The 22,967-nt window shown below is 36.9% G+C and overlaps 1 protein-coding gene across 1 annotated transcript in view; it reads left to right on the forward strand.

Moving 5' to 3' along the window:
* Positions 1-21,920, forward strand: part of LOC111089476 (solute carrier family 26 member 6-like) — a gene marked incomplete at its 3' end in the record, with an annotated part of 42,789 nt that extends 20,869 nt beyond the window's left edge. The window contains exons 4-8 of the mRNA XM_022402071.1: positions 3,147-3,257; positions 10,087-10,322; positions 19,946-20,110; positions 20,506-20,661; positions 21,838-21,920. Coding sequence (XP_022257779.1) covers positions 3,147-3,257; positions 10,087-10,322; positions 19,946-20,110; positions 20,506-20,661; positions 21,838-21,920 — 751 coding nt within the window. The remainder of the gene's footprint in view (positions 1-3,146; positions 3,258-10,086; positions 10,323-19,945; positions 20,111-20,505; positions 20,662-21,837) is intronic.
* Between the last annotated feature and the right edge of the window lie 1,047 nt (positions 21,921-22,967).

The raw sequence follows: 22,967 nt of genomic DNA on the forward strand, positions 1-22,967 counted from the left end.
AGGGAAGGCTAGCGCAGATAGCCCTCGTGTAGCTTTGCGCGAAATTCCAAAACAAACAAACAAACAAATACTGCTTTGGAAGTACATATAGTTTCTATTACCTTCCAAGTTATATGGAAAAAAAGAGAGGCTAAACAATCACCTAAGAAGGCAGACCCTGCTGTCCCTATATGTGGTAATCCATTGTAGGGTCACTTGGTGAATGGAGGGACCTTAGATAGATGAAAATTCTTATTCAGTCCATGCACCTCTTCAGTATTCTCCCTCCCAATCTAATTTAGTGGAGTGAGAGAACCTTTGTTTTCCCAGAACCAAGCTACTGTGGGAAGGGGTTGATATGGTGAGTTCCCCCTTTGGTCAGTGTAATCCCACTGATATGAACCAGTCCATTCTTGGTATTTGTAACTAGCTAGATGGGTCTTGAGTTCTTGGAATGCAGGTCTGCAGTGATTCATTCCTGAACTTGCATATTCTTGTAAGTATTTCTCACATACTGTACAATTTGACATACTGCCATAGTCATACCTCTATAGTCTGTCAACCCTTTAGGATATATAAAGCAGTTCAGTAACCTCCACATTCCACCCACCTTTGCAACAAACTCCACATTCCACTTTGTGATACTTTTGCAAAAAACATAAAACTGTTTTGAAAGAACTTTTCTGGCCAGCCATGAATACTGGGAAAAAAGCATTCCTCGATATGGATGGATGTGATCTTGCACTGAGTGCTGCACTGACTACACTCTCCCCCCTCTGATGGTTCATAAGTTTCCTTTGCTGTTGCCATATTCTCAGAAAGGAGCTCATAATTTTTAATTTCATTCATCAACTGGGCCCTTCACCATCTTTTCATTGTGGGATTTTATGTAATTGTTGTTCTGTGGAGAGATAAGTACTGTAGTCTGAAGTTAACATTTTCCCTACCTAAAAATGTATTTCAGATAGAAACACATCTCTCCACAGAACAACCTACCTTACCTCCCCACTCCCAAAGTGTCTATTTACCTTATCAAGAATGAGCTTATGGTTTATACAAAGTGCTTATGAAGGGAGTACTATGCAAAGAGGTTGCCATGCCCTCCTATTGGTGGAGGTGTATGGTTTGAGGCTGTTTGACAACATAGATTAGTGTGGTACATATTTTTATGTGTAGGTCTGAGAGATCTTTCATTGTGTTGGTGCTTCCAAATAAACACTTTTCTGCAGCAGCTCCAAGGTGTTAGCTGATTGTTCTGTGTTGACAACATGGATTAGTGTGGTACATATTTTTATGTGTAGGTCTGAGAGATCTTTCATTGTGTTGGTGCTTCCAAATAAACACTTTTCTGCAGCAGCTCCAAGGTGTTAGCTGATTGTTCTGTGGAGAGGTGAGTATCTATCTGCAATACATTTTCAGGTAGGGAAAATGCTAACTTTGGTGGACTATTGGAACTATTTTTTTGAAGTATACCCTTTATGGATTTTTTAATAGTGAAAATTAAAAATTTGTATGAAAATTATTTGATTAACAAATATAATGTAACACTCAATATTTTAAAATGTAGAGGAAGCAAAGAGAAAAATCAACAAAGTTGATTTTTTTATAAAAGAAAGTGTTTTATTGGTTAGGTTTAGTCTGTATGAATGTTTTAAGTTTTATGGTTTTACTATGAGGAGCATCTATAGATGTGAAACTGCTAAGGATGAAAATTATTCTTAAATTTTGAGACTTGTGTTTTATTTCATTTTATTCTCAGAGGAAATGAACTCTATCTTGTTCTGTTTATATATATTCTAATTAACATTTGTGTGGGGGGAATCAACCAGACTAAAGTTTTTTTTGTTTTTAGATATTAAAAGAGATTACTCTTGCTCATGCAGAATAAACTATCTTTAGTAAGTTATTCAGTCATTCTGAGGAATGAAAATTAATAATGATTTTATACATAGTTAGAATACTACACTTGAACATCAGTGATTAAAGAATATTGGAGGAGCTCATGAAAAGTATTATTGTAATGTTTCCCTGCTACTTATAGATAAAATATAGACTTGCGTTCTTTTGTAGATTATATATTTTATATTTTTGACATTTTAATTTTCAGCACCTTTACATAGCCAGTAGTGGCTCAACAGTAAGTCTAAAGGCTTATAATACTGAAAATCAGGATTTACTATCTGTGATTGGCACAGTATTGATAGTTCATTGTTGCTTTGTGCTTATCCTACAAGTAAACAAAGAAACACTTTTACACCTCATGGGAAATGGAGAAATGTTTTCAAACACTTTGATAAGTATCAGAACATCAATTCTAGTGCTATTTGAGGTTAGCTTTTACAAGTGGCAATGTAAAAAATAATCCAGTTTCAAAAATTTAACCACTAAAACAAAAACATTCATTTTTTTTGTGGAGGGGAGAAGTTAATTTAGTATTGTCCTTCTAAGGATGTTACCCTCTGTTTGAAATGATTTTTGAATCGGTTTAGCAAAGATTTTTTGCTTAACTCTTTCTATATGGGGTTGATTGATTTTGTAACCACTTGTTTGTTAATGTGTATTTTCAGTCTGACACAAACATTGCTTTGGACTAAGTGCTGGATTGTTACTGATACATGATTTACACTGTTTAGGGGTACATGAGTTATTGATTTCAGAAACAAACCTCTCCTCCCCCCAAAAAAACAAAATCCTACATTTTTACATCTGTAGTATGTTTACCACAAAAAATTTGTTGGAAAAAATGATAAAAGCAGTAAAAATGTTAAATAAAGCTTAAGAAACAAGTCAATGTAGTATTTTCACTGGGAAGACCTTACATCACATACACATAAATGATTTTTCAACATTGGATAAGTTTCACATTCTTCATTTACTTCTGTTGCCACTATTGACTGACAGTTAAGGATTGGTATGATAGTCCTGTATTAAATATTGTTAAGAATTTAGATTTGGCTTTCCTTGGACATATGAAAAAGAAGACAAACAGCAAAGTGGTATTATATTTATAAGTTAAGTTTCAGTGGGCCTCAAAGAATGTAAAAAAATAAATTAACCATCAGCCTAACACTCATATTTTTCTGACAGCACTGAATTCTGAGAGAGGGAAAAAATTATGCACAGAAATACGTTATTGTTTTGTTTCATATTAAACATTTGTATTTTAGGAATGGCGTATGGCTTATTAGCATCTGTCGACCCAGTCAATGGTCTTTATACTTCATTTTTCCCTGTTCTTATATACTGTATGATGGGGACTTCTCGACAGGTGTCTGTTGGTAAGTTTTTGGCATTGTTACGTAAGCTTAGTATTTAAAAGTCTTATTATGTAAGGATTTTATTACATCATTATGTTTTTATGGTTCTTACAAGCATAACAGTTTGAAGATGTGAATAGCTGAGCTGTATGTAACTGATGATTTATAACATTTCAATATTTATTTATTTCCATTTTGACCTTAGTTCCAGCAAATTAGGGGTCAGACAGTAATTGTTGTAAGCCAAGAGTAATTAACAGCCAGAAATGCCCTTGTGTGGTTTGACCTGGAACTGAATTTCATTGGTCACAATACACCAGATGTTCATCGGGAGATGGCTACTGAAAAATCAACCCACCTTTTGTTTCTAAACAAATCAGATTACTAGCCAGAAGAAGAATTTAAATGAATTACTGCTGCATTGCTGATCTCTAAAGTTGGAGATTGTTACTAGAGCTGGGTGAATCACACCTTTAATTGAAAAAGACTGTTTCTTCAAACTTACTTTGATATGCAGGCATTGTATTGAACAGTTTGTATTTGCTGAACAGTTGATAAAAGAATATAGAAGAAGGGAGTAGGGAGAAAGTATCCGGGTTGAATGGATCATGCCTTTGATTGTAGTTAACACAACTAAGATTTGCTGTATTGTAATTTGCTTTCCATAAACAAATTGTGTCTTTGTTTTTATGATTTGTTACTTGACATTTTTATTTTACTTACAGTTTGGTTAGTGTTTATTTTGTATCAGTAACAAGAAGTTTGTAAGTAGAAGACTAATATTTTATTGCAGTAGATAGTCCTCATTTAATGTAAATATACATAAAAGTGGTTTACTGTTGTGTAAGATTTATTGTATAAGGAATGTAAAGGATTCTTAGAAAATTCCCTTTAAAGTAGTAAGTTAATATTATAGTTAGCTAGAGGTTGAAAAATATTATATATTTTTTGATATGATAGTCTGATAGAGCTGTTAAAATTGCTTATCAACTCCATAACTCCATTTTCTTGAAACATTAAGCATCCATTGTTTCAAACAGAAACTATGCTGTGTTTTCTGTTAACCATTTTTTATGAGGAAAGAATCATTTCTTATTTAAGTACCAAGAAAACTAAGTAGCATTTAGAATGTTTATAATTATTATTTAGTCTTATCCAGTTACTACTATAGTAACATAGAGAAAATTATTCAATAATTATATTTTTTGTTAACAGGATAACATTCTGATACAATACTTACCTCCTCTCACAGAATTAGCAAACTTTTTTTTATATACGCATGCCACAAGCCTTCTGCTCTCCCTTATTGGAATTGAAAGATTTGAACGTGTCTCTCATGCAAATAATCATAAGTCACTTATCCATCAATAGGAGCATGACATGCTCACGTGACGCATGTGACTCCCTCTATACTCCTCTACCAAACTACCACTTCTCGTTTGGAAGCGCTTGTGTTCAGATGTGCTTCTTGTTTGTTTAAAGATTCACAATCAGTTTAAGTTTCCTCACGAAGTGGTTTTCTTTAATTTATTTAATTTTCATTCAGACAGTTTCTTCACTTTAAATTTTTATCAGTTTGTTCCAGTTGCATTATTCTTTTTCACCGCTTGAATTTGGTGAACTGTTTTTCACAATGAATTCTGAAGTTCATGTTACTACTTTGGGGATTACACCAGCGACTAGTGTTCTTTCTCAGGCTGCAGGTGCAGGTGACCTGATGGTAGATTTATCTGCATTAATCAGTGAGGAGATCAAACATTACATGGGCCAGCCTTTATCCTGGCCCTTGCCCCAGTTCCTGATGAGGACTTGGATCGTCTATTTCTCCTAATTCTTATGAGCCACATTCTTCCTTACGACATAACCAATCTTCCCACCCCTTTTTGGTTTTTCCTCCCTCCCTTGATATTCGGGTTCATGCTGATCAACTTGCCTCACAATTAAGTGATGGGATTAACATGCCTTGCCCCTAGTGGGATTCAAATCAGTTTTTGCTTTCATACCATCGTGCTGATTGTTCCTTTTTGGACCAACAGTTGGTAGGTTCCATATTGCCTGTTTGGAGGGTAGCTCCTGAATCATCTGTCAGTCTGACCCATGCCCAGTATTCTTGCATGTGTCTTACCCTTACAACTCTTTTACGGTATCTTTTTCTCCACACCTTCTCTCTGAGGCTCTCCTCAGAAATCCTGAGGGGATTTCTGTGGATACCCTTTCCCTTCTTTCTTCCACACTAGCTTGTTTGACCTCTTCAGCTCTGTTGTTGGGACCTTCTAGGTCGTGATGCGATTTTGGCTCGGGTCTGTTTACCATTGACTTATCTTTGACATTTACATATGGGCTCCATTTCTTCAGCGATACATTTTTGACACGATCCCAGAAACACTAGAGCCACAGGTGGCATCTGTTCAACAATCTACCCATACTGATATTGTTGCACACTTGTCTCAGTTGGAGCCATATTTGCCACCTATAACAATTTCATGTTTTGTCCATTGTTGTTGTTTTTTTATGACTCACTTCACATCATCAACAGTACTGGTGACTACTCAGTGAGTTCTGGTCCAGTGGGAGCTCGGCTTGCCGATATTCTTCATCGAGGATCAATAGGTTCTTCAGGTTTTATCAGAAGGATTCATGATCCCCTTTTTTCCCCCATCTCCCATATCTCTTTTCCCCATTTCCTTCCCTCCTCCTCAGAATCCCATGACCAGACAGTGTCTGTTGGAAGTGGTTTGAAAATTGCTATCTATGCAGGCCATTGAACCTGTTCTCCATCCTTTCACAGGTTTTGATTCTTGACTTTTTTGTTGTTCCCAAGAAAAGTGGAGACTGGTCATAGATTTATCTCACCTTAACTGCTTTGTTCACCTGCCCATGTTTACCATGGAGTTTTTCTCACCTTGAGGTGAGCATTTTCCTTGGGTATATGGATGACCAAAGTGGATGTCACCAAGGTTTATCTTCATATACCTATATCACCTCTGTCTCGTCCATCTCAAAGTGGTTTACCAATTTCAAGCCCTACCATTTGGGCTTGCTTCAGCCCCTTATGTTTTCTGTCGGATAGTCTGAGCATTTTTTTGACATCTTCATGCTCTAGGATTTAATTTTCACATGGACGACTGGCTTCTTCTGGCTCATTCTGAACTTGATTTGGCCAGCCATACTCAGCAGCTCATTTTAATGGCTGCTCGAGTGCCCTGGTTAATCAAATTATAGAAGTCCTTCCTCAGATCTACTCAATATCTCATCCATTTGGGAGTTCTTTGGAATTGTTAGCTCACCATACATTCTCGGTTCCATCACATACCCCTCGCGAGGTTCTATTGCTTTTGGGGACGTGTTCAATGACCTCACTAGTTCCTCTCGGTTGTGCCTATATGAGATCCCTTCAGTGGGCTCTTCATGATCAATGAAACCTTGTGTGGGATCCTCTTTCTACTCCAATTACCCTTCCTCTTACCATGCGAGATGATCTGCTTGGTGATTGGACAAGACACATACTTCAGCAGGTGTGCCACTTCCTCCCCCGTGTCTACATCTTTTCATGGGCACATCCCTGCAGGGCTGGGGTGCATGGGTCAACCAACAGAAAGCTTTGAGCCATTGGTCTGTGGATGAAAGCACTTTTCATATCAACGTTCTCAAACTTCTAGTTGTACATTGAATCACTTCCTTCTTCTTGACCAACATTGTCTAATGATGGTTCATTCCAACAATTCTATGGTGGTGGTACATATCAGTCATCAAGGGGGCACCCGGTCGAGAGAGTTATGTTTTCAGATGTTGGATCTCTTATACTGTATCCACATGCAACACAATCATCTCATTGCACGTTATGTGCCGGGTGCTTTTAGATTGCCTTTCCCGTTTTGACCAGATATAGCCAACTGTGTGATCCTTAGATTCCCATGTTTTCAGGGAGATTTGCAGTCCGTGGGGTTCACATTAATGCATTTGCTACAAGCCTCATACACAAGTTATTTCTCTTTTGGTTGCTGGTCCCTCATCCTCTGGCAGTCAATGTCTTCAGCTAAGATTGGTCCCACAAATATCTTTATGTTTATTCTCCTATCTGATTACTTCATTGGGTGATCTCTCTCATCAATACCACTTCTTGTCAGGTCCTTCTGATGTGCTCCTTATTGGCTAGCTCAGCCACAGTTTCTGGTGCTACAGCACCTGCTACTCTCCCCTCCTGTACCTCTTCTGGTTTCTCCAGTCAAGTCATTTTCCTTTTAGCTGATTCCATATGACCTTTTTCCATTGAGGTGTATCAGCACAAGTGGAAGGTGTTCTGCAGTTGGTCTACAACTAGAGGATTTCTCTCTGTCCAGCCTACTGTGGAATTTCTTACTTTGCTTTTTGACCAGGGGTCCTCGGTCTCCTCACTCTCAGGTTATTTGGTGGCCTTATCTCATACTTTTCATTTTTCCCAATACCGTAGAGCTTTTACTTCACCTGTCCTTACCATGCTAATGTGTTCCTTCTGGTTGTATCACCCTCCCAGGCAACCTACCATTCTGTATTGGGATGTTAATGTGGTACTCCATTTCTTCATTTTACCTCTGTTTGAACCATTTTCTTCATGTTCCATGTTTTACCTTTCCTTTAAAATGTATTTCCTTCTCTTTTAAGCCTGTGGATGTTCATGATCAGATTTGTTTGCCATTGATGTTTCATGTACATTTTATCACCCAACCTATCGTCTCCTTTATCTGGATCATTCTTTCCTCCCAAAGATCTTGGCAGCTCGGGAGGGAAGCTCCTTCTGTTTGCCTATTTCCCTTCCTTCCATTTCTTATCTTTACCTGTAACAGGATCCAGATAGACTTCTGTGTCTGGTCAGGGCTCTTGTTGTTATATTACCTCGACAGCTTCCTTCTGTGGTACTTGTTCCCAACTCTTTATCCTCTGGCAGTCTTCCTCCCTTTGTGATCTTTCACTTTCAACCTTACAAATTGGGTCCAACTTTGATCCGATTGGCTTATTCCTCCTTGCCTTCTTCCTCTTGGAATTTATTACAGGCGTCTTCTTATCAGATTACACATCTCACCTTTTCCCGCGCTTTCTGTATATTTGTCTATTGGAGGAAATTCTACAATCAGTAATGTGAATCATGCCCAATACGTTTGTCTCCCATTATCTACATCATATCGTTGTTGTTTCTTCATCAGGTTTTCATTCTTCACCTGTGGCTGTTTTTTAGACTTTGGTGCAACTCTGACTGGTAAGTTTCTATTTATACTTTCTTTTCTTTTCAGGGGCCGTTTTCTTTATTCCTCATTATATGTATCATGCTCTGTTGTAAGTGGTGCCCTACCAGGTATTCTTCAACTTGAAATCTGCATTGTACAGCCATTTTAACATGCACTTTATATTCCATGGCTTCACAATGCTCACAGTTGAGATGGGGTGTACCACAAGATCACTTGTAGGTGAATAATCTCATGATATTTTGCTTCATAAACATGCACATCCCAGACCATAGCACCCATGGACTGCGTGGGTAAAGCAGAAGAGGATAGCTGCCCATCCCTGCCATGCCTATAGTGAATAGCTTTTCAAAATAAGGTTTTGTGGTCACCCATTACACTGTCTCATGTGATGACATTCCTCTGGTCTCTCCTTCACCTTTTCACCCTCCTTTCTTCTAGTAGAGTATGGAAGTCCTTAACATTTTCCAGTTCCAAGCTGCTGGGGTGGTTAACCATGGAGGCAACCTCCTTAATGGGTTCCTCACAAAAAATGGCTATAACCATTCAGTGCAGAGTAGGGTGGTGATGTTCTGCAGGTTTAGATGACGTATGGTCCTCCTCTTTGAAATATAGAATTATGAAGGAGTGATACATCAAAATGTTGTTAACCCCTTTGATTGGAAACCCTCATTCTATCCCCATCCGGATGTCGGTACTCTGAGGCTGGGTTTTGGATTTAGAGGAGAACCAGTCAACATAAGTCCTCACACATGTTTTGGGTTGTCTATCTTCCTTCCTCGATTTTCCTCCATCTGTGTTGTGAGTCACAGTAGTGGTATGTGGGATTGTTACGGTTCTGTCCTCTTGCTTTCCCTCGTCCTATCATACTATGGGGATGTTATTACCTTTTGGATGGTTCCGGCAAGTTTCCAGGTTGGGGGAGTTGGTTGCATCTGATAGACATCTTTTTGATACCAGATGTTGGGTCCCTGGATCGATAGCTCAGTGCTCATATTGGAAGTTATAATTTTCCTACACTGATAATGGATTTCCAGTAGGTACTTACCTCCTCCCCACTTTCCTCCAGTGCTTACGTCTTCTGCCAAACTTCAATATGATAGTTTGGTAGAGGAGTGTAGAAGGAGTCACATGCATCATGTGAAGATGTCATGCTTCTATTGGTGACGCATGATGATCTGCATAAGAGACACGCTGGAATAATTTAATTCCAATAGGCTTGTGGCATGTATAAAGAAAAAGTTTGCATATAGAGTGCAGCACTGAATGAGAATAGCTAATTTTGTGAGAGGAGGTAAGTAACTGTCGGAAATACATTTTTAGTATAGGAAAATTATAACTTTTATTAATGATATCTTTAAATGGATTTTTGGAGTTGGTAAAATTATCTACTTGTGAAATATATGATGAGCAAAAAATTAGCCTGGATATTTATTGTTAGCTTCCTCAGATATCATTCACGCTAGCCCAGAATTTACTTTCGTCTTTAATGATATCAGATGTGTAATAATAATACTTAAAGTCAGAGGACACAGTCAAAGTATTTTGCAAGATAAAATGTATGCAAAACACCCTTCTGTTTTTTTATTTAATGTCACTAAATATTTAATTTATATAATGTGATCTTTTAGGTACAATGGCTGTCATCAGTTTAATGGCAGGCAGTGCACCAGGAAAGTTAGGGGCAGTAAGTAAACAAGATGTTGTCAACTCCGATTTAGCAGGTTTTGCTGTAAATCTAAGTTTGAACACAACTGAGCAAGTTTTACACTCAATGGTTGAAGTTGATGGTAGTGGAGATCCATTCTGGCCTCCAACAAACTTGGAAGTGGTTGTTTCTCTTTGCCTTATAACAGGGCTTTTCCAGGTATATTGTATGTTTTTTTTTATTAACATTGTCATAGTGAACTTATACTAGCTTATAGAGAAACTGCTTTATCTGTGCATACTTTCAGCCTCAAAGATTGTTCAGAGGAGTTACATGAATAAAGTTAGGTGAGAACTGAGATTTGAAATTGTGTATAAATATCTGTTTTACTAATAATGAGGTTCATATTTGAGTCTCTTTACAAACTTTGATCAGGAAAAATGTGTAAATAATCAAAAATTTTATAATAGATAGGTTAAAAGTTGCAATGTTGCAACAGTACTTGTCTTCAGCAAAGTACAAATTAAGCAGTCATCTGATTTACACAAAAATTTATGGAAGCCCATTGTTTAATAACCTGTAATAAACTAATATGCTTCCTTAAGAAAATCTAAAATAACATTATCTATCAGTTTCATGGCAAAAAGGTTTGTGTGTGTGTGTGTTGTATTCTACACGAAAAGTAACATGATTTTACTCAAATGATTGTGTGGCTAAAGATTATAATACATTTAGAACAGTTTATGTTAATGCTTTTTGTCTTCAGCTTATAAGTAGCTTACTTATGATACCTGTGTAGTTTTTAAAAAATAACAACAGTATATTTCTGTTACAACATTTTACCTCCTCTCACAAAATAGCTTTTCTCGACTAGCACTGCCCTCTATTGGGGCAAATCTTCAATGCATGCCACTAGCTTTCCACCTCAGTTATATCCACATGTGAATGATTATGCAGCAGTTCACTATCAATAGGAGCTCAACACCACTCCTATTGTAATCAGCACCCTTTTCACATCTACACTCATTAATCACCTCTCAATTGGCAGTAGTGCTGTACAGGTGTGCTTATTTCTGCTTGCAGATTTGTCGACGTTTCTGTTATACTGCTGACTTAGTTTTTCTTGACTGTTTATTTACATTTTCACATTTTGGTATTGTGCAAGGTTGCTTTTTTCCCCAATTTTTTTCTTACTTATCAGGGATCTTTTTGCTATTGTATTGTGGATCCCACTCTGTGGCAAATGGTGCCTGACCAGGTATACTTTTTTTTCTCGAAAATCTGCACTGTCCATCCTGCATCCATGCTCATTGTAGCCCTTCCTATCATGGATCTGATGTATAATTACAAATGCCACCAGGTGTTGGTTGTGTCTCCCTGTTCTATTGTCATCTATGCCTAAACAATTATGTTGCAGAATTGGGTTATGCACACCGTAGAGATGGAGTATTCTGTAGAACTGCTAGACGTTCTCTTTAGTGGTTTTTTGCTTCATAAGTATGTTCATCCCAGACTGTACACTCATGAACTAACATGAGTAAAGCAGACAAAAATTGCTACCCATCTCTGATGCTCTTCCTACCTGATGTACAATTCTAGATGCCACCAGGTTTTGGTTGATGCACTCTGCCATGTCACAAATAAATAAATAAATATATATATATTCATAAAATTGCAGTTTGCCTCTCAGATGCTCTTCCTCCCTACCATCCTCTGGATGTACATTCCCAGTGGGTCTGGTGTTGGTTGCAGATGGTCCAGCTAAGTAAGTCCTCACAGGTGTGCTGGCCAGTTTCCATTCTCCTAACTGTAGACTGGATGACAAATGTCCACTGCTGCCAAGTTTTGGACTGGAGATGCACCACAGGTTGGCAGTCTCTTTTCCTACCATCTGCTGGATGCTGGTTCCTGGTGGATCTGGTGTTGGTAGTAGCTGGATGCAGAAAAAAATCTCCTGCTTATCTGCAGCCAGATATCCTCCTCCTACATGTAATCCAGAAACTGTTGACTTCATTCTAGCTTTACTGTTCTATAGAGATAATACTTGCTCTGCTTGCAGGTGTTATTGCTATAATGCTTCACATTGTGTAAGACTGTAGACATCAGCAGTGTCCTTCACCACTGGTTGGATTTCTTGAGGTTAAGGCCTCCCCAGTCACATTGATATTGCTATTTTCTGTGGGTAAACCCTCTGTTTCCTGTTAATTAAGAAGTGTTAGCATTAAACAGTACTGCACAGGATCTCAAGTGAGTTGATGAAAGGAAAGACATTTTGAGGGAGGAAAATCTGTTAATTTATTCATGAGTTCAATATAAGACTACAATCTAGTGTACAAATACAAGTACACATACTGTGCTTTGTATCTTTGATTTAATAAAGATTCTTTTCGTTTTCTACTCACACATTGTGTCTGTTTTCTTTACTTCTTAGCTTAAAACTTGGTTTGAAATTTAGTGTCACTTCATACTTTATCTTGCCAATCCTCTCATTATAAAGCTGACCTACTTAATACTCTTTCAGAAAATCAGGTTAACCTGGAAATACCACAGGTCTACTACCTAATTGTGGTGGGCTTAATGATCTATTAAAGAACAGATTTGTGAGAAATGATAACAGAAAATAAATTACACACACCCATGATATTGAAAATAATTATGGGAACATAAAAATTATACACATAAAGGAGTCCCAATCAACAAGTAATATTAACTATATATTAAATTTATTAATGGAACGAACCAATTCCAAAACATACTTACCTCCTCTCACACTTTAGCTTTATCCCGACAAAAGTTTCTCTTCTTTGCCCATCTAAGCATTGGTATGAATTATACCTAGCTTGCTTCATTCTTAATACCCCACTATATTGTCCATAGCAATTTTATTTTTGTGACTCTCTCCACCTACATCAGTGTGCCCTCTATAAAAGATCTGTATATAAGCTTCCCATTATCACTTCCTGTTCACTTTTTCTCAACAGCAGAAATTATGATGACGATCTTACATGATTACTGAGGGTTTCTCTTCAGTGTTATTACCATGTTTTCGACATTTTCTTTTAGAGATTATTGTTGTTTTACTTAACCAAAAAAAAATATTTGGAGACATTTTTTGAATATAAATATACATGTTCATGTCTCAGACATAGATTTGCCTGATGCTCCTCCTCTACCAACTCGCAAATCTGGTATCATCCAGGCATCGAGGAGCCACTTTCTGCGGAGGACATACAGTTCTTAATAAGAGTCTTACATGTGTACTGGTGAGAATTTAGACTTTCATATTTCTGGCACCTTCCTTTCCTCAGACAGCTAATCATGAGCCTTGGACAGGCATTCTGCCTCCTGAACCTTTTTTGCAATTAGAATGCAGAGTTTATAATATTTTGAGTATTTCTCCTGTATCTTGCAAATCCTCTTCTTTATTGGGGGAAAATCATTTGTCTGATTACCTGCTGTGCATAGAGGAGATTTGCTTATCATTTGAGAGAGGGTGCTGCCATGCCTTGTCCTCCTCATTTATTGGATCAGTATGCCTTGGCTTTCCATTTCCTGGAGAAATCTTATATGGACTCTCAGAGTTTAGATTCTCTTTGTCTTATTTGGGGCTCTAGACAAAATTTCACTGTTCTCCTTAATCTCAGTTTTCCAGAATTGGTCTGTCACTTACAACAGTTTTGTGTTTTTTATCATCTTTGGAACTGTTGTCTGAGGCTTATCACAGATCTCCTGCACAATTTTTGGATGATCTTAGTCATTCATTGACATATACTTTGGTCAGGTTATTGGCTTCTGTTCTCTCCTTGGTATCTTGGTTGGTTTGTTGTTGGGATCTTTTGGAGAGGGATACCATGCTGTAGGGAGTTCACCTATCTGCTTTGGCCCTTAGAGATCTTTGAGAAGCTCCTTTTCTCTGACAGTCTATTTTTGCTGGTATTCCCATTTTATTGGATCTTTAGTGGATGTGGCCCATCTCCACTCTTCCCTTTCTTCCTTAGCTTCTCAGTAATCAGGGCTTTATAATGTGACAGTCAATCCCACTATTTGTTGGTAAAAGAGTAGCCCAAGAGTTGGTGGTGGATGGTGATGACTAGCTGCCTTCCCTCTAGTCTTTCACTGCTAAATTAGGGATGGCTTTGCGTGAAATTCAAAACAAACAAACCTCTTACATCCAGCCATGGAGCACAATCCTTCTTGGATCTTTGGTACAAAGAGACCATAGAGCATGTTGACTCCTCTCTAGAAGTTTTCTATTCCTGGCTGTTTCTAGTACTGAAAAAATGGGCGATTGGCGAACTGTCATTGACCTTTCTTGTCTCAATTGCTTCCTTCAACCTCCTTGGATTATAATGGAATTGTTTCTTTCACTGTGGTGGCTTTTTTCACCCAGTCTATGGATGATAAAATTCTATATCACTGAAGCCCATCTTCATATTTCGATAGTGGAGTCTTCACACCGTTACCTCTATTTCATGTATGAGAGACAGGTTTTTCAGTTTTGCACTCTTCCATTCAGCCTTGCATCTACCCCATACATTTTTTGCTGGATAGTCAGATTCTTTTCATGTAATTTTCACTCATTGGGCATTTCCACTCAGCATTACATGGATGACTGGTTTCTTATTGCCCCTTCCCGCCACTTAGCAGAACTTCACACTCAAACTCTGTTATCAGAAGGTGTGAGAGCTGGGTTTCTTTCCAAAAAAGGAGAAGTCTGTTCTTACTCCCACATAGTACCTCGTGTATTTAGGGGTGGTTTTCAATTCCAGACTAAGTTGGGCTCAACCTGCACCTCTACACCTTCAGGCCATGGGATGGGTAATTTTTCAAATATACTTGTCTCTTTCTTCAACTGTGCATGCAGTTCCATTTCTTTAAAGGTTATTTTCTTCTGTTATTGGCTAGTGGGTATTGATGTTTGGATGTGTTTGCACTTCATGCTCACAGGACTATTTACTATTCCACTTGTGTTCTGTTGTATCCAGACAGGTGTATTCTACCTGAAACTTCAGCAGCTAGTGAAGGAGATAAGGCTTTCTCTTCTATTCATCTTCCCTCCATTTCACATTCATATGATTGTTTGGATCAGGATAGTGTTTTATGCCTGGTTTGGACTCTTCGATATTATGTGGCATGCACTGATGCATTTCGGATCTCTCGTCACTGTTTGTTTATCAGTTGAAATCCTACTGTGTTGTATGACTTATCCTCTGTCAATTTGACGATTGGATTCTTCAGTTGGCTTGTATGGCATACTCTGGGTTTTTATTGGAGGAGCAGAGACTTCTGTGGATTTCATCTTATCAAGTACGATTATCTCGATGTCCCTGGCAGCTCGGTTGCATTGCTCACTGGAGGAAGTTGTACAGGCTGGTATGTGAACCATACCTAAAACCTTTACATCACACTATTTACATGGTTTAACAGTTTCCTTCTCAGATGGGTTTTGGCTACACCCGTGGCTATTTGACACACCCTGGCTTGATTGTGACAGAGGTGAGTGACCTCATTTCTTCTGCGTTCTTCTGTTCATTTTCAGGGACCCTCTCATCATTATCATTTGGATCCCATTCAGTGGCAAGTGTTGCCTAGTCAGGTATGCTTTTTCCAAATTCACACTAGCTATCAGTAGATTTATAAATAAAATTCATGGTAGCAACGAGCTCTGTTGAGATGGGGTGTTCCCTAAGGCCATTTTGGCACTTTCTGGGTGGTACACAATTATTCAGTACCATACATTATATCCAATACTGAACCATCACTTATGGATCACCATACCTTCTGGACTGAATAAATTGGGGTTGGTTTGCTTTTCAAAATAGGGAATGTGGTTCACTTACTGCACCGTTTCAGAAACATTGTTCTTCAGGACTCCCCAACGCAAATTCTCCACCCATTTCTACAAAGTGAAAAATGGAAGTATTTCTGCTCCTATTTTCCAGTTGCAGGAGTGGTGGACAGAGGTTTATTCCTCCTGAATGATGTTTGAACACTGTTTCACTCAAGGAGAAGAGGGCAAAGCTGGATACCCTCCCATCCATAATCCTGGATGTTTTTTCCAGATGTTTGGTGGGAGCAGGACCAGCCTACACAGGATTCTCATCATAATTCTGGTTCAGAGATAACACTTTGCTATCTGGTTGTTTTGAGCATGGCCCTTCTTTTTGGTCATTATATTTCTTTCCATGAACATGGAAGAGGGTCTTTGATTCCTCGTAATTCTACAAGTGGAACGCAAGTCCTTGAGCCATTGGTTGAATTTTGTTTATTCCACATTGTCCTTGTAATTCTGGAGGCGGAAGTATTGCCTTGCCTCTGAGAATGGGGAGTTAGGACTTAGGTTTGTAATCCCAGGTTAAGTGAGGGGTGAATGGGCCCCGTAATTCCGAATTTGTTGCGTTCTGTGCTTCTTCATGTTGGGGGAAGGTTTTTCCACTTGAGTGTTGCTTGTCTTGTCTTCATAATTCTGTTGGCTCACATGCGACATTCTGTAACTCTCAGACTGGATTTCCAGTCCCATAATTTTGAGTTCGGTTTCTTGCATTTTGTGATGGTTTATCCACTTTAATGTTGCTTGCTTTCTCTTTGTAATTCCGGTGGCTCGACATGCAACATTTTGTAACTTTTTGGTTGGGTTTCTTTAATATCATATTACTAGAATACAATTATATCACACTGGAGGCCCCATGACCTAGTCACTACACCTTGGATCTAGCTTTGGAGCTATAATTCCAACGATGAAATGTAGGACCTTGTCAGCATGGTTGGAGCCTGGATGACTCTCATTAGCATGTACAATATTTCCAGACTAGATGTTTCTGGTTTTGCAGGAGGAACCAGTTTTGGAATAGTTGCCCCTTCTTGCATGTTTCTTCTCATGAGGTTACGGTTTTGACATTGTGGCCAGTTGGCTTTCATCACCCACGTTTCTAGATTTCACATTATCCAGCTGAAGAGCATACCTGTTCCAGAAGTAGTGCAAACCCCACTAGTGTGCTATACTAAACCTCAATTTGCACACGTTTTTGATGTGGATTTTGTCTACACTGGCCCCTCTCCCATGTCAATGTGGCATTCTAGCTAAAGTGTGAGTGGATGTAAGTGTGTTAAGGAAGTTTACATTTTCCTATGGCGAAAATGTATTTATGATAATACTTACCTTGTGGCTTGTGTTCGGATATGATAATTTTGCCAGTCTGAAAAAAGTGAATAAGAAGTAATAATGGGAAGCTTATATATAGATCTCGTATGGAGGTGCATTGACGTAGGTGGAGAGAGTCCCACGAATAAAGTTGCTAGGGGTGATATAGTGAGGTAAAAAGACTGAAGCAAGTGAGGTATAACTCATATCAATGCTTAGATGGGCACAGAAGAGAAACTTTCGTTGGGATAAAGCTAAAGTGTTAGAGGAGGTGTTATCAGAAATACATTTTTGGTATAGGAAAATGTAAACTTTTGGAGAAAATATGAAAAAAAGGAATAAGTTGTACAAGTTACCAGTATTATGTTTGTGAATCCTTTTATTTACATAGGGCATTACGCTTTGTTTTCAGTTGCTGTCATACAGTTTATCAATGAACAGTTGTAGAATATTGATCCAAATGTTCTGTATTACTTATTATAATTTTGCAAAGTTTTTGTCATCTGTTGAAATTCTCGGTTTTTACACGAGCCCTACAGTCTCAAGAATGTTCGTATGGGGATTGTGTGCAGATCAAACCATAGTTGAATGTTTCATTGGCTTCTTTGCTGTCAAAGTATCATTTCACACAATTTTCTGCATTCTTGGGATCATTGTTTTTCACAAGCTGAAACCATGTCTCATAAATCATGTTCCTGTATAGTATTTCCATATAGCACTCATTTACCTTAAGGGTGAAAAGATAAGTATGCAGAATAATGGAAGATATGTAAGATTATATAGTGGGAAATAATTCTCTTTGTGACTGAGCTTGTGAGAAGTAGGGACTGAACAAAATTGTATAAGTACAATAAGTAAACTAAGTGAAAATATACCTTACTAACCACAACAGACAGTTGCTTTACTTGAGAGTTAGGTTTAAAGTTGTTCTGTGAGGTGGTATATAGACTAACTCGGGATGATATCATATACAAGATTAATACTGTTGAGATCACATTCCAGTCTGAATAAATCTCATGTTACTTACTTAACTTGTTAACGTCAGACTTACGCAGAGCAAATAGCACTACCCATGTGATTGGTTAGTTATAATGAAACATACTGTCAGTTGGTAACTTGATCTTCTTTACCAAGATGTTGTGTGGAAACTGCACAAATAACAAATTTGGAAACATTTCTATATCAATACTAGGAGATAGAAAACACATGTATGCTCATTTACCACACTTGTACTTATCATCAGTCAGGGTGACATCAATTTTTAGTTGATTATGAATGCTGTTAACTGAGATGCAGCACTCCGAACTTCTACTGATTTATCTCCTTGCTTCACTTTAGTTGTTGTGCATTGATTGTGAAACAATTGTCTTTTCCTCTATTAAACAAATTTGAACTTTGATCATCTGTAAAAAACATACACTTCATGCTTTGGTCATTCTACTGTTTGTGTTCAAATGCCCATGTTCTACTGATTTATCTCCATGCTTCACTTTAGTTGTTGTGCATTGATTGTGAAACAATTGTCTTTTCCTCTATTAAACAAATTTGAACTTTGATCATCTGTAAAAAGCATACACTTCATGCTTTGGTCATTCTACTGTTTGTGTTCAAATGCCCATTTCATCTTTTTGGTTTGGTTGCCTCTTTGCAGTAGTGGTTTTTGAGCAGCTACATATCTGTTGAGAACACTTTTTAATGATGCGTATCTTACTGTTCTTAACATTCACACCTGTATTTATAGTGAAGTCATTGGCAAGATTGGTATTCAGCCATTGTCCGTCTCAAAAAAAAGATGTCCTGAAATGCTAAATGCCACTTTTGGAGAGGTTTGGCTTTTACCTCAACCACTTCTATTATTAACAATGACAGTGTGAGTTTCATGTATACTCTTGTGAGTCTTGCATATAGTTCTTACTGAAATGTGGAATCTTGCTACAAGTATTTTTCTTAAAGGATCCTTAACTAGCCAAAACTTTGAATTCTCAATCTTAGTCACTGGAGGCTTTATGCTGATGTTGAGCTTCATGATTGGTTGCCATTGAACCAGTTACAGTGTAAACTATCAATACATGACTGTGCTCTGGTGTAATTCATTTTCACAGGATAATATGGTGGAATTCCTAAAATATTTGCCTTTTATACCCATTTTCCTCAATGTTTCCATAATTATTTACAGGTATTTAGTTATCTGACACTTCCTATGGTAGGATAAAATAGTGTGTAATAGTTGGCCACTGTTCAATAATTTACCGGGTTTATTTTACCATAAACGGTCATCCTTATTATGGATAAATAATGTATTTTAGTTGTTTGGTTTTTAGTACTTGATAGTTTTAAAGTATAAAGGCTTAACTGACATAATATGTGATTCAGCCCAAATATGTTTTTAATTTTTAACCGAATTCCTTTATGAAATATAGATTCAGTTACACAAATCAACTGTATATTATTGTTGTGATAATACTGTAGCCAGAAACTTTTAGTATACAAATATTCAATCAAACTGAAGGGGATGTGTATGAAAAGCAAAAGATTGAAATGGGTAAACAGAGTATGAAAGCTACTTGATGTGAATTGAAAGAATGTTTTGTATATATATAGTAAATCTTGAATTCGTTATCTGTTTCTGATAAATATCATGAAAATGAATGAAATGTGTTAAAAACAGTGTAACTTATAAAATAATTTTGTTTCTGGACAGATAGTAATGGGTATCCTTCACTTAGGATCGCTGACAGTAGTATTTTCGGATCAGTTTGTATCAGGATTTTGCACTGGTACCTCTGTTTTGGTGGTTGTTTCTCAGTTGAAATATTTGTTTGGTATCCCTGCACGTAGGTTTACAGGTCCTTTCAAAGTCATTTATGTAAGTAAAAATATATTTGCTTTTCTTACATAATAAGCACTGGTTCTTCATTGCATGATATTATTTTTAAGCAAAAATTAATAAATTAACCTAAAATTGGGAATTATGAACTATTCTTATACACCCAAATTTTTCTATCTCTCTGTGACTGTTAATGAACTGATTTTGGCAAAGGTTTGGTTTTCTGAATTAAAGCATGTTAAATTTTTGTTCTTTGTAACATTATGAAAAATAATATGATATTCAGCTTGCAATTGAACTGTTTGTAGTGTAGTTCACACTGTTATCTGTGTATATAATATACTTTTATTAATTATTTTCAGTGTTCTTTCATAGAATTAATGACATGCCAGACATATTTCATTTTGTTCAGCATCTTCTATATTACATTTCAGAGTTCAATTAACATCTTTTCCATTCTAAAAAATGCAAATCCAGCTACTGTGTTAATTGCAGCCATTTCCATCTTCATCTTAGCAGTTGTGAAGGAGCAAATTAATGCTCGTTTCAGGGAGAAATTAAAACTGCCTATTCCCATTGATCTAGTAGTGGTAAGTTTTTGCACACTTAGTTTTACTCTATAGAAAAGATAACCAAAATTGAGTCTTTTATTATGACATTATTTTCCCTCAACATGGCTTTAATCTAAATTGACTGTCCACTGAATATCTCCAATAAAATAGAATGCAACTTTTTATTCAATTGTTTAGTTTTTGAGATAGTTATCTGTTGCCAAGAAGTAATTTTATTTAATTTATTATTAAAGATAATTGAAAGTAAAATGCAGAAAAAATTTTGTTTTCATAATAATGAACATGTCTATTTTGGATATCTAACTAGTTTTCTCTTTTGACAAACTAGCTGTTATAGCCAGTGGCAACACTATGTAATGTCAATTCACTTTAAAAATTGACATTAATCCTGTGGATAGAAGGCAGCATTTTTAATTTTTCTAATTTTACAGATTTTTTGTGTATTACATAAGTTACGTGTAGATTATGTTAGAGATCTCAGTTTACTGTATATAGATGAGAGGGGAAGTAGGTATGTTTAGTATAACAGATATTATGACTCCTAAAATCATTGTGGTTGAGCTAGGGAAAGGCCACATTGTGGAAAAGAATAACTAACCTCTTCTCAATCAGAATTAACTTATTTTCTTTTTTAGGAATGTAATGACTTGCTCTGTTTGTAACTTACATCAATCTGAAAAAAAGAGTCCGTCATTAAGTCTTGTGTAGAATTGAAAAACATTAGTTTTTTTCTTGTGGGAAGTAGTTGTTTGTGGTGTTAGTTCTCCAATTCTTGATCATTAAATTAATTTCAATGCAGCAGATCTTTCTGTTTGCCTCTAGTGCAATAAAAAGAGTGGTGAGAAATATGAGGAACTCCTAACTATTTCAGACCAAATACAGTTTCTGTTTATAACATTTTGCCAAATAAAACAGCAAATATTATATTAACACCATATCTTGTGCTGCATTACACAGTTTCTATATACTGGTAATTCATCTATCTGACTTATAGAAATTAATAAGAGAGATTTCCAAGTTTTATTTGTGGTTGATCAACAGACAATTTTGTGAAAGTACTGCACAATGTGCTTGGTGAATTAATACATTTAACTGGAAATTTAAAATTTTTGATTATTTCTATAAATATATGTATATACTTATGCAAGTGTGTTGATAAAATATATGGATATATATATATTTTTTTTTTTTCAGGTGGTTCTTGCTACCCTGGTTTCTTATATGGGAGAATTCAACAAGAACTATGGAGTTGATATTATTGGGGAAATACCCACTGGGTTAGTGGTTCCTTTAGTTCTTTTGTACAAAGGTTGAATATGATGTAAAATGATTTTGTACCCTCATCATTTTGTTATAGTCCACATCATCACATCTGATCATGCTCTATCTGAAGACCAATGATATTAACAATAGCTCTGCAGTATAGTTTCTATTGCAAAAAATTTTACCTATGGCTGTCATGTCCAAAGCACACCACTCCACCATGCTGACTTTCCATACTTCATCTAGGTATGAGTACCACAGTTTCCCAGTGCCCATTTTAACAGTCTGATTGCATAGAAATGTATAGGTGCTGCATTGGTATGTCTTTGTATGGAATAGCATAAACCCATTTCATTTTCCAGTTGCTTGAGGTTTGCCAAGGTTGAACTGATATGCTATGGAAGCAACTTCTTTGCTTTTCCAGACAGAGATCATTCTTCATTATGTGGTGTACTACTGCTTGGGGCATGTGGATAGTTTTTGCCACTGAAATTTATGTTTATTGGTTCTCACCTATTACTAGATGCTGTACTTTGCTTACCATGGTTGGTGTATGACTTGTTGCAAGTCTCTTTCTGGATGGTTATGGTTCCTTAATGTTCTTTTATTTTCCAGTGCCATGACGTACATGGGTTATATTCATCTTGCAAATCTAAATCTCAGTTTGAACACATGAAAAATGATCTGAGAGTATGAATATTTTGCATCTGAAGGGGCTGTTATGAACCCTTCCCAATAGTGATCAATTTTCAAAGGAATTACACTATGTGAAATGCAAAACAATGTCACAATGCAGTTTTGATATACATCATTCACTGCATATACTAACTATCATTATCATGTGACTTGCTGAAATGCATATTCAAAATCATTTTAATATAACATTCTCAACACTCTGTAATCTTATCAAGAAGAAGTAAAATAATTTTCTGGATTATGTTTGAGGCACTTACTTGTAGAGCACTTTAGCTTAATTGAAGTAGTTCTTTAACCCTATCGCTGTGGGTTTTCCTATGGTCAGGAGTCAAAGGGTATATCATCATGTTTGTAGACTTACGTTT

This window comes from Limulus polyphemus, unplaced genomic scaffold, assembly GCF_000517525.1.
Source record: "Limulus polyphemus unplaced genomic scaffold, Limulus_polyphemus-2.1.2 Scaffold6386, whole genome shotgun sequence".
In the NCBI taxonomy this organism is placed as follows: Eukaryota; Metazoa; Arthropoda; class Merostomata; order Xiphosura; family Limulidae; genus Limulus; species Limulus polyphemus.